At 42.0% G+C, this 12,916-nt stretch overlaps 1 protein-coding gene across 1 annotated transcript in view; it reads right to left on the bottom strand.

The window, feature by feature from the left end:
- TTC7A (tetratricopeptide repeat domain 7A) overlaps window positions 1-12,916 on the bottom strand; it is a 257,204-nt gene that overhangs the window by 161,541 nt on the left and 82,747 nt on the right. The window contains exon 11 of the mRNA XM_074949389.1: window positions 6,534-6,638. Coding sequence (XP_074805490.1) covers window positions 6,534-6,638 — 105 coding nt within the window. The remainder of the gene's footprint in view (window positions 1-6,533; window positions 6,639-12,916) is intronic.

Genomic DNA, 12,916 nt, shown 5'->3' with positions numbered 1-12,916 from the left:
GAAAGTAACCAATGCCCAGCATGCTCGGGCGGGGTGCCAAACAACCCATCAACAGCCATTGTCCAGCAATGGAGCTACAATGTGATGACTCACCTGCCTGAGGCCCCACCAGGGGAATTGCTCAACCTTGCTTTTGTATACAAAAACCTGTAGGAGAACACTTCAACCTCTCTGGACACACAATAGCAGATTTAAAGGTAGCCATCCTGCAGCAAAAAAACTTCAGGACCAGACTTCAAAGAGAAACTGCTGAGCTTCAGTTCATATGCAAATTTGACACCATCAGCTCAGGATTAAACACAGGTTGTGAATGGCTAGCCAACTACAAAAGCAGTTTCTCCTCCCTTGGTGTTCACACCTCAACTGCTAGAAGAGGGCCCCATCCTCCCTGATTGAACTAACCTCGTTATCCCTAGCCTGATTCTTGCTTGCATATTTATACCTGCCTCTGGAAATTTCCACTACATGCATACGACAAAGCGGGTATTCACCCACGAAAGCTTATGCTCCAATACGTCTGTTAGTCCATAAGGTGCCACAGGACTCTCTGCCACTTTTACAGATCCAGACTAACAGGGTTACCCCTCTGATACTTGCTTAAGGAGACTCAGCAATGCCACACAGACATGCCTGGACTTGTGTTCTACAAGCACATGGACTGAGAGTATAAAACAGGCAGAGCGGACACATACTGGGCCCTTCTCCTGCCCCCACCTATGCTGCAAGCAACCAAGACACTGAGAAGAAGACAAGACTCCAACACAGGAGATTGGCCCAGGTTGAAGGAACAAACCTGTATAAAGGACTGCAATATCCAGTGGGGTGAGAAAAACTGCTTCATCCAGTTGCTGCCCAGTCTAAGAGGGTTGAGAGTTTAGACTGCATGCTTATATTTTATTTGATTTTGGTAACCACTCTGATTTGTTATACTTTGATTTATAATCACTTAAAATCTATCTTTATAGTTAATAAATCTGTCTGTTTATTCTACCTGAAGCAATGCATTTGGTTTGAAGTGTCTCAGAGGCTCCCCTTGGGAGAACAAGCCTGGTACATATAAATTTCTTTGTTAAATTGACAAACTCATAAGCTTGCAGTGTCCAGCGGGCATAACTGGACACTGCAAGTCGGAGGTTCCCAGGGTTCTGTCTGGGACCAGAGATATTGGCTAGTGACATTCACTTGCAAGTAGCTGGGAGCAGCTTACATGCCAGAGGCTGTGCGTGAACAGCCCAGGAGTGGGGGTTCTCACAGCAGAGCATGGTAAGGCTGGCTCCCAGAGTCAAGGATTGGAGTGACCTAGCAGATCCACCGGTCCAGACAATACCAGAGGGGAACGTCACAGTCAGCACTCGGCTGGAAGAATTATAAGGAATGGTGGGTGCATCAGGAAGCAGCTCTAGTAGTTCAGTAGGTGGCTCTCTTTTCTCTGAATTCATACTGGACAAATGCCTGAACATTGAGGGAGTGGCCTAGTGGTGCAGACTGTGTCAGCTTTCTAATGAAAATAACAAATGATTTGATCATCTGCAATCATTTAAAATCTCGTAGCACTTTCTGTAGATAGTTTAAAGATGACTGGCTAGACATCACTTGGATTGGCATGACTCATTCCAGGGCTGAACATAGCCCACAAGCTAGAACACAGTTTGTCCTTATCCATGTCAGCTGGCCAAATTGTTGCACTGGAACCATGTTTTAAAAGATTTATAAACGGGTTCAGCAAACTGTTCTTGGGACCCAGGGAGGACAGGGCCTTAAATCACATTTGGCCCAATGAAACATGTTAAATATACTGTACCCTGTATGGATGTGGAATAAACTGAAAGTTACAGCTTGTTCCAGAAAGCTTTTAAATCTCTGGGGCACTGTTAACCATAGGTCCAGTTGTGTCTCTAAATAGGCAAGAGTGATCTGTACAGGTGTACAAGTTTTAGCACTTTTCTGCTCCCTCAAGGCAGCTCTTTTAGGCCCTCAGACTAATAAAATACTGATTTGCTGTTCACTCCACACTTTTCTATTTGTGAAAACCTATAATTCTAATATAACCTGAACAAGACACTGCTTACTGCTCAATGTGGGTCCAATCTTAGGAGTAACTGGGCTCTCTGGGGAACAGATCAGAACAGACTTGGGCTCTTTGGGGAACAGCTCATCTGCTGGTGTAAATCAGCACAGCTCCAGTGAAATCAATGGAACTATACCAAGTTACATCAGCTGAGGATCTGGCTCTTAACTTCAACAGGAGCTGAAGGTATTCAGCTCTTTTCTGGCTCAGGCTCTGTATGTATTGATTGCATTGTATAGTAAAGTATGTTTTTATTTCAATTTACTTTGCACTGGAGATCTCTTTATAGATGCATAATGGGCATTTTGGACACACTAAATCACATTGGCATATTCAATTTTTATTTATTTTTGTTTTTTTAAAGTGTTTCAGGATACTGTGTACAAAGCTGGTACTATAAATTAAATGATTGCTTGATTAACCAGCAAAGAAACAGTTCTGTACTCCCCACGACACATTACAATTATCCAGATGCATAAATGGTGTTGAAATTATTTCAGTTGCTAACAGTAAAAAATAAGATTAAAGTACTGCTTGCATCTGGACAGTAAACTGTCAGGGTATAGTAATGCACCAAAAGCATACAGTAGAGAGACAAAGAAAGCACGAGTTTGCTTTTTCATTTGTATAAATGATGTTCTTATTTCACCCTTTTTCTGGCTAAATGGCAATCAAATATTTATATTTATTTCATAATTCAACTAATAATACACGAGTCACATTTCCAGCAAGTTAGGAATTAATCAGATCTTACACTTCCTGAAAACCAAAGTGAAAAACAGTTAATATTTTTTCCCGTTAGATTGTTCAATTAAATATTGATCCAGCTCTCTATTTACATTGCCATTGATCACTGCTTTTCTAACTTGTCCAGCTTCAGTTTACAGTGATTTGATTCTAATTTTATTACCATGTAATTTAAATGCACATAATTACTGTAATTATGACATTTAGGGAAACAGCTTTCCCAAGGCAGAAACTCTTTTTAAGTTTACTGGCAAACCTACTTTTGCTGACAGAAGAATAGGTTACTACCTACTAGTGGATGGGGGACTATGTAAGATTGACTTTTTTTACAATCAATTTCTGTAGTTTTAAAGGGAGTCCACCCATTTTTGCCCAGTTTTACATCCCTGCAATCCCATTGACTTCAGTGTCAGGGTAGAATCTAGCCCATTTACTGAAAGAAGAACAAGAATGTGTGTACTAATATATATATAAATTTTTGATTACCTGACAGTATTTCAGTGCTGTTATCTCCATCTATATATTCTGCCACCATCCATAGAATCAGCAGTGCCTTCTTCAGACAAAATACTTACATAGTACAGCACTACTCAGTGTGAGAAATGGTGGCAGAATTGGGCCCCCATGGAATAGTGCTTGCAGTTCAGTGAGAGCGGACATTTCCATACTTCATTGGACATGATCCCATTCAGGGAAGTAAGGGCCTGATCCAAATAGAAAAAGACTCCCATTGACTCCAGTGGGTTTTAGATAGGCTTTAAATTGGGGCACAGAAAATACATGTTGCCATGGGGAACAACTCGATAAACAACTGTTAAACACACATCCCCTCTCTTTCTCAATTTGTGTTTATCTACGGCTTGCTTGTCACTTTGCAATCTGCCATGAGTAAAGGGCTGTGCACAGCTGGACTGCCCCAGGAGCAGACCAGGCAGGGAGTTATGACTCACTCCCATTTATCACCCAGACTCTCCTCTTGTTACCCCAGCAGCATACTACTTTTCATATGTTAGCTGTGCATCGCATTATGGGGTGCCTTATGCCGCCTTACTCTCTTCCCCCCATAAGGGAAGATGGCTCTTATTTTTTAATCACTAGATCTTGCCTTATAACAGCTTTGAGTGTCCCTCTAATTCCTCATACACCCCAAAGATGAGGTAAGACAAGTTCTAGTCTTAAAGGAAATCAGCAGCTGGAATGGCAAGGTGCGTTTCCCAAATCCTAACCTACACCATCGGAATGACAAGATGGCAGCTCATCCTTTTCTTTATTAGAGTTAGGACACCTTTTAACTTTTTTTTAACTGATTAACTTTTCTTTGTATTCAGATGGCTCCAGACTGAGCCTGAATCTATGCACAGCTGAAGGAGGGTGCTCTGGGGTGACAATAGCAGACCAGGGGGGCTGGGGCATCTGCACAGAGGGGAGTGAGGGAGGTGGCTGGGGAATATTAAAAACAACAACAACGAAGCGTACTGTTTCTCTGTTTATACTATGAGCTCTTCAAGGCAGGCACCATGTCTTTCTATGTGTTTTTATGGCTTCTAGCACAACGATCTTAATTGTGGCCTCTATGTACTCTTGTAATACACATCATCATCATCATCATCCTGATGTTTCGTTCAGTGCTGAAATCTAATCAAGTGCTGAATATTATGCAGTCTGGGCAAAACACAAATAGTCGTCTAATTTAGCACTTGTAATCTGTAAACTGCAGATGGGACCAAAAGAGAGGCTACTAATAAGCACCTGATCGCAGGCAAAAATCAGGTGGGTAGGCCTCTAAATGTTATAACTGGAACCCATAGCTGCAGGTGCATAGTTTGAACCAACAGTGGACTGTGAGCACACAATCAAATGGTTGCTGTTAGATATTTGATCCTTAATATTTAAAGAGAGGAAGAAAGGAAACAAGCTAAGCTAGCAGGAAAGCAGTAGCACAATGTACGGTAGACACAAGAATTCTGTTCCATTTCTTTTCCCTCAATGCAGTAGCCTAGTCCTTTCATCTCAACAAATATCAAGGGCCCATTTTATTCCAATGGTAGAGGCCCTGGTTACAGCTTCAGTGCCTACAGAAAACGTGAGATCATCACAATGATTTTACTTTCAGAATTGAACCTCAAAGGGTTCATTCATTCTATTATTTCAGTTATATCTGCAGGCTTGTTATAGCAGGAGACTGCATGTATAGCAAGTAACGTGGGAGGAAAATGCAGCCTTCCCTAGTGCAAAGTTTGTGTTTAGCAGGAGCCACAGGATTGTTCATAAGTTAATAAGTATCAATCTATTAGATGACGGTCATCTCTTTGTGACATTTAAAATAGGCAGGAACCCTTTATTAGTATGCTGGCTTGCACTAGATTTATCATTATTGTGTAAGATGGTTTCGTCTAGGCTTGAGTCCTGCAAGAAGAATCGCTAGGCTGGCTCTCTGAGCTCACACAGAGCCCCACTGACTTTATGGTCAGTGTGAATGCCTGGGTCTGCCGGAGTGATTCTCCTCACAGGACCAGGACCGAGTTTCAAAAACTAGGCAGAAGACATTTCCTAATCATGATCACCGCAGGATACTCTAGTTCTGAGTGGTAAATACAATTTTTATCTTGAAAACCATCTGATGAGAAAGGGTAAGCAGAATGTTCAGCATAACCTGCTGGCTGTTTGCACTTTGCTTTTTAAAAATCTCTCTTTTAAGTATCAGACATTCAATTTCTGAATTAAAAAAGATTAAATTTGTGCGTGAATTTTAGTGCTCTGGAAAGGGGTCACACGGATCACCGTGGAGCGAGACACCCTATCACCTGAACAGGCACAGCCTGGGCAGTGGCAGTAGCAGTAGCAGCTTCCCCACATGGTATCCCCCAGGGCCCTCACGCATGACCTGGAGGGGCCAGCTCTTCAGCGAGATGATACTTCTTGTCTTTTGTCAACTTGTGTCAGACCTTTAACATTATAGCACAGCTTATTTTGGCATGTGGTTGCCTTTGAAAAACATATATTGCCAGATTCTCAGCTGGTGTAAGTTTATGTCGCTCCACTGACTTCAATTGAATTATGCTGATTTACACAGCTATGGATCTGGCTCCTAGGGTGAAAAAAAAAAAAATCAGATTTTCCACTCAACCGAAGCTGATTTTTATGATGTTTTCTTTTATGCCTGTCACCTCTTTTGTTTGATTTAAAATTTCCATCTGTAATCCCTTATTGGCTGCAGGAAGACAGCAGTGGAAAAGCAAGCTCTCATTCCATTAATTAAACCAAGCAGCAAAAGACGGACAGATGTTTCTGCTTTTTAGGATAAACAGAATTTCACGGGCGCGGTCTCCCAGCCCCACTCTGTTTCTGGAGCATGTATATACAAAAGCCTGACATAGGGACTCAAGAACAAAGGACTGAGCTGTCCAGCAGAGCTGTATGACTAATAGACGAGGGGCCCGGTTCACTCTACCCCCACCACAGCCATTAGAATGTGAACGTTAATGATTTGGATTCTGTTCTGGAAATTAACCTGAACAAGCAGCCCTAGGCTACCCAGGGAAATAATTCCTGATCATCTTGTATTTTTTCTTTGCTCTACTGTGCCAGTGAATCTCATTTCAAAATTTCACTGCTGATATATATTTCACAGGGTTGTTGTTTTTTTTTTACTGCACTATGGCACTGGCACTGCGGTACCTAATACATTATGTAAGAAGAATTGCATCAGCTCACTTACCCAGTGCAGTGGCCCAATGCAGACCTTAGCAGCCAGAAGAGGAACCATGGGATCTGCAGGACGCAACTTAGCACACTCTCTGAGCACTGACACAGCATATGCCGACTGGAAGACATGGAAAAAACAGGAGTCTGATTAGACAATGCAATTCAGTGAAATGCACGCAACAGTTACACTAGTCAGCAAAAATTCATGCATCCGCAACAAGTGAGTTGCTTTGCCTTCCTCCCCCAGCAAGAAACATATTGTTTTCAAAATGCCAAATAGCCAGACCCAGCAGCAAAAGGTGCAAGAGAACCATTTTCCCAATAAGTCCTATTTTCCCAATAAGTCAAAACACAGGCTTGTACTATTTCTATTTTTCATCTCCCCCTGGAGCCCTGCAGTAATTCACAGTGACTACAGAGACACCTTCTAGAGACCCTGAAAGGAACTTGGGGAGCCTCCCCTTCAGCTAATTAAATCAAGACAAACTGAATCTTGCAGAGGTTTGGACATCTAAATCAGTCTCTGTCTGGTGGATTTGGATGGATTTTGTTTTTGTTCGAGTTCAGTAGCAAACGGTAATACCACCAGGGGCCCACAGACCACTGAGTTGACTTGACAAATGTAGCACAAACAGCCAGACCCAGCAGCAGGTGCCGAGAGAGGGCAGTCACTGGATATGGTCACTATGCCCGGTAGAAGAATCTGAACTTTAATACAGGTGGTATGAGTAGCATATGTTAGCTCTCACAGTCTCCCTGGGATTAGATTACAATTAATGAATTACATTTAATAAATTTAGCACTTGCACAGCACTTTTCATCTTTAAAGTGCTTTACAAACATTAACTAATCTTCAGAACATGCCTTGAGGTCGGCACACCCATGGCCACCTAGAAATCTCACAGAAATGTGGGGACAAAATCCAAAATCTCCTGCTCCAAAAGCACATGTCCTTACCACTCAGTCTAAAATAGAGTCTCTATTAGCAGTCTGAGGCTTATGACACACAATTGTGCAGTTCTCATTCCAACAACCTAAAGGCAGTAGTACAACAATAGTAAAGTAATACTATCAATAGCCTCATTTTACAGATGAAGGAAGAGAAAGAGGTTAAGGGAATTGTCTAAGGCCAGGAGAGTCAGGTCAGAGCTGGAATTAGAACGAATACATTCCAGACTCCCAGTCCTAGGGCAATACCCAAAATGGCTGGTGTGTTTACAAGAGTTAACAGCTCTCGACATTGTTTTACTTTTGTTTGTATTTGTGGTTTTGAGGCAAGAGTCTTGGAATTACAAAGGCACCTTCTTTCGCTCTCACATGGCTCTGGCCATGGTGTTTGATACAGGGGCTTTCTTTACCCTCCTTGAGTTACAAGTTTTGACATGGTTCACGAAAGGATCATGAGCTGGCATATTCCAAGCCCCTCCTTCTGCCTGTATTCCAGCCACAGCTCTATTACAAGGCAATACACACCTTACCCTAGGGAGCATCAACAGAGGGACACTCCCAACACCTCAACATGTGAGAGTTTATTCTCAAGACTGGGTTTGCAAAGGGCTGCATTGTCCACCTTTATTTACAAGGATTACAAATTAATTAAACATGGGCGGGGGAATCTCAACTCTGGTCAAGCAGAGCTCAGATGCAGAGGAAACAGATCCAGTCTGCTTTTAACTGCATTTGTGTAATCAAGAAAGTGAAGTTCTATGTTTGCTGGCAACTGTCTTTTGGGTCAGAAATAAGATGGTTGGTGAGATGTCTAAGCTATGAGTCACACACAAGTCCAGGGAGGTCATGAGCATCGTCCCTTTTTTTTATGGTCAGATGGGTGGGGATCCCATGGGGAAAAGCTGAACCCACTGGTTTAATGTGAATTTTCACCCATCAAAAATACACATTCAATACTTTAGCGGATCAGCTCCATACTTTTCAACTTTGGGTTGTATTAACTGTAACCACCTTGGCACGAAGGGTTTTTTTGTAATGTGGAGCAAATAGGTGCATCTCTCAGCACATCGTTTTTTTGAGCTCAAGTCCAACATCTGCAAGAATCCACTTTCCTAGAAAGTTTTCCCCATCCGTTAGATGCAAACTATTCCCTGTCCAAATATATAAAAGGATCTCTGTCTACTTTTGACAAGGATACTACTCTCACAGCTTCTGTAAAGTCACATGCAGTGATGGTGAAGAAGTCTGGTAATAGATTGTTTTAAATACAATATTTTTGAAGGGGCCCATACTCATCATTTTATAGAGCTTCAAAGGTACAGAAACTTTCAATTGTAGAAGCAAGGCAATATACTATGATAAGGATGTGGGGGGCCAGGGGAAACCAGTCAGTTTTCTTCCTCTGATTAAAGTTGTCATGGTTCTGAATCCAACAAAAGACTTCTAATTTAAATGAAAATTCTTCTCCAACTGTTAAACCCAACCCCAATATGGCTAAAAAACCTATTTTCTAATTATGTAATGAAGGTACAGCACCTTTTCAACTATTCTCTGATGATGGACTTCACATGAACAACCTGAAGAGTGATTTACAGTTATATTTCCTTGATTATTTTCCCAAGAGAGTCTAAAGAGAAGAATTCTTTTATCAGTTACAATGGATTCATAGACTCATAGACTTTAAGGTCAGAAGGGACCATTATGATCATCTAGTCTGACCTCCTGCACAATGCAGGCCACAGAATCTCACCCACCCACTCCTGCAATAAACCTCTCACCTATGTCTGAGCTATTGAAGTCTTCAAATCGTGATTTAAAGACTTCAAGGTGCAGAGAATCCTCCAGCAAGTGACCCATGCCCCATGCTACAGAGGATTCCTTCAGTTCCATGCAACTAAATTGATGGTGCTGCCTAAAAGTCTTTGTTCTTTGGCTCACTTTTGTCTTTTTACACCTCAATCTGTTCCTAACCTCTCCTCTTCCGCAGCAAAACAAAACAAATATTTGAGAGACAAAAATAAATTCACTAAATGTTTAGAAGGTAATCAGCAGGAGTTTCTAAAGTGCAAATACTGCCAAGCAAACTTTTTTGCCCTCTTGGATAGAATTATACCACTAACAGGTTAAGGGAATGCAGCAGATGTAACATTTCGAATTCAGCACAGCATTTGCTCTCCTCTCGCCCAGGTACCAGGAAGCTCTTCTTCAGTACTTTTTATATTCCAGCTATGGTGGGAAAGGTTTCTCAAAAAGGTGAGTTTTGCAGCATGCTCTAAAAGTGCTCATACTTTGGTTTAGACGAAATTCCTCTGGTAGTTGGTTCCGCAGCAGTGCCCCTCAATTGAAAATGCTTTATCACCTTGGGGCTTGTAAGCTGCCTTGCCCCAGAGGAGCACAGCTGTCTTGGTGGGTCATGCATCAAAATGCAGTCACTAACGTGGCTGGATCCTGACCTGTTGATAATGGCTTTGAAGTTCAGAACCAAGCTCTTGAATTGGCAGTGGAAGCAGACGGAGAGCCGATGATGGGTGCAGAGTACAACTTATGGAAATCTGTCCTATTGAAGGGGTGAGCTGTCACATTTTCCACAAACGAGAGCCTCTGCATTGCTTTCACCTTCAACCTGGCCCAGATACAGTGAGTTACAGTAATCCAGCTTGGAGGTGATAAGTGCATGGGTCTCTGTGGCTGGATCCTTGTCTGGGAGGACTGGGAAGTCTCCCAGCCAGCTGGAAGTAGATGATGTCATTGTTCACTACTGAAAATAATAATGCACAGCTCTTATATAGCACTTTTCACCAGTAGATCTCAAAGCACTTTACAAAGGGAGGTAAGTATCATTATCCCTATTTTACAGAGAGGGAAACTGAAGCACAGCACAAAAAAATGATACTACATGTCTATCCAGGGTTAGCGATCAGTCAAGCAGGATGCTGAGACTTCACACTACTTTCATTAAAGGGAGGGCAGTTCAGTGGCCCAGCTAGCTCTTCAAAAGTGTTTCCCCCTCCTGATTGGTACAATTCCGGTCTTGTCTACCCTGGATGGAGAACAACCCTGAAATGGCAGGGAAATGGACTAGTTCAGTCATTCTCAAGCTTTTCCATAGCAGGATCTCATTTTCCATGGGACCCCCAACCCATCTAGCTGGGATTCAGCTGGACCCATTCCCATTTAGCAACACATGAAGGGCATGGTGGTTGCAACTCCTGATGTCCATTCGTGACACCCCTTGGGGTCATGAACCAGAGGAGGAGAATCCCCAGATTACTTGAACTCCTCAGGTCTTTCCATCTAACTTGCATGATTCTGTGAATCCCAAGTGTGCACATCACTACATTAGCTTTTGGCTCTTAACCTATGACTTTAATTTTGCCCCTCTTCTCTTGCCCCTGCATCTAGCTAGTTAAGAAGTTACAGGCTGTGACGCTGTATGGAATATGTGGGACACTTTGTGATATTATTGATACCAGTGTTACAAAAACTGCAAGGAATCTGAGCAGATAGGCTATGTGGCGTATCTGTAAAAATGTTGTAATTTGTCAAGTTTCAGAGTAGCAGCCGTGTCAGTCTGTATTCGCAAAAAGATAATTTGTCAAGTATGATCATCTTGTTTATGTGTTTGTATCACCTTTGTATTGTAAATTATAAGTATGTACAGTATATCTGTATTTCCAAACTTGTGCTGTGTTTCTGGGTGACACCCAGACAGATTGGCATCAGCAGTAGGCCTGCTTGATAGCCCATCAAGGATCAGCAAGCCATGCTTATGAACAGAACTCTAAAGCCTTTCTATGACATGTGCTGTAAAGCTTGTGTCTGGGGACACCAGAAGTACAAGCCACATGGCAAAAGAAGATAAGTCAGTTGCATCATCTCCATTTTGTCTTCAATCCTGCTTCTTGTCTTCAGTCCTGCTTCCCACCTCTGTAGTAACTTTTCTACAAACTGAAGCTCTGAACAAAGGACTGAATGACCCATCCAAGCTGTGAATGTGTTCCAGAGGTACTTTCAAGCCAGCAAACTCACCAATATTGCTAAGAACCCGATATATGGACTTTGAAGTCTTTGTACGTATGTGACTGCTTTACCATTGAACAACTCTCTTCTTGTTTTTTCTTTTTTCTTTATAATAAACCTTTAGTTTTAGTTACTAAAGGATTGGCTGGCAACGTGGTATTTTGGGTAAGATCCAACCTAATACTGACCGGGCAATGCGGCTGGCCCTTTGGGTTCAGAAGAACATTTTGTATAGAGAGCAGAGTTTTAAAATAATTTCTCACTATACTGGACTTAAGTGCTGATCGGAAGCCAGAGAACTGGAATGCAAGAAGGGGGCTGTGTATTTCCTTCTCTGTCCCCCCCCGCCTTTTTTTTTTTTTTTTTTTGCTTCTTGATAACCAGTGTGGGGATCAGAAGCAGAGTTTGTGACTGGTTGGGGAGTTTAACTTCACTGTTACTCCCAAGACTGGTGGGTATCTGCTCTCCTTTTTGCAGCCTGCCCTGACCCTGGCATTTCCAATGAGGGCTGCCCAAGGCACATTGGGTCACACAGGCAATCAGCTTCAACATTCATCATTAAAATAATTGCCAAACCCCTCCACCCCCTTTCTGTGATTAGTTTTTAACATAAATATGCTCTCACTAATTATGAGCAAATATCTTCATGTACACTGCCATCAGGAAAATAGCTATGTCTGAATTTAGGAATGGTTTCTTGCTTTATATATATATCCCCCCACCTGCCCCTCCCAAACACATACACATATCCTCTGTTTCATTTTCAGGAATATTTGGAAATTTCCATTTGCTTACTGTCTTAAACACACTCACACAGATCTCTCTTGTCCTGGGCCCCCTTACCCCAATCAAAAGAAACCAAACTATTGACTGTCCCCTAGATGGCTGACCTTTGTAACAGGATCTTTAACCAATGAATGTTCAATATTTTAACTTTCATTCCCCAGTGATACTATTTAAGGAGCCATCTGAGGCCTTTGCTGTTCCCAAGGCTCCTGACTGCAATGCAAAGACAAACGTGCTTTTTTTAATGCTGGTTACCTAGCAACCAGCTTAAGCTTTTGCAAGGAAACCAGCAGAAGGAGTAACCTAAATCACAAAATTCATCTGCTCTTGCTGCAGAATTATGTATCAGATATATTTATATCTTTCTTTCTAACCTTCTAGAAGGCTTTATCTCGGCATTATAGGCATGTCTTTGAGTCAAACGTAAGGCTCTTGATAAAGATGTTTTATTTAAAAACAATGCAACAAAAGCAGACTAAAGTGTTCCTGTTTCTGGTTGGAACATGGATGGAAAAAGCTTAAAACGTAAAGACGTCATATTAACTACTCATTACTTGGCTGTGGATATTACAGATCAACAAACCCATATATTTCTCACTGGATCACGGTGAGCAGCTCATCTCTGTGCAAAACTGACTTCAA

This window comes from Natator depressus, chromosome 3, assembly GCF_965152275.1.
Source record: "Natator depressus isolate rNatDep1 chromosome 3, rNatDep2.hap1, whole genome shotgun sequence".
Lineage (NCBI taxonomy): Eukaryota > Metazoa > Chordata > Testudines > Cheloniidae > Natator > Natator depressus.
The sequence above is the reverse complement of the archived record's forward strand: the minus strand, read 5'-3'. Positions and strand labels throughout refer to the sequence as shown.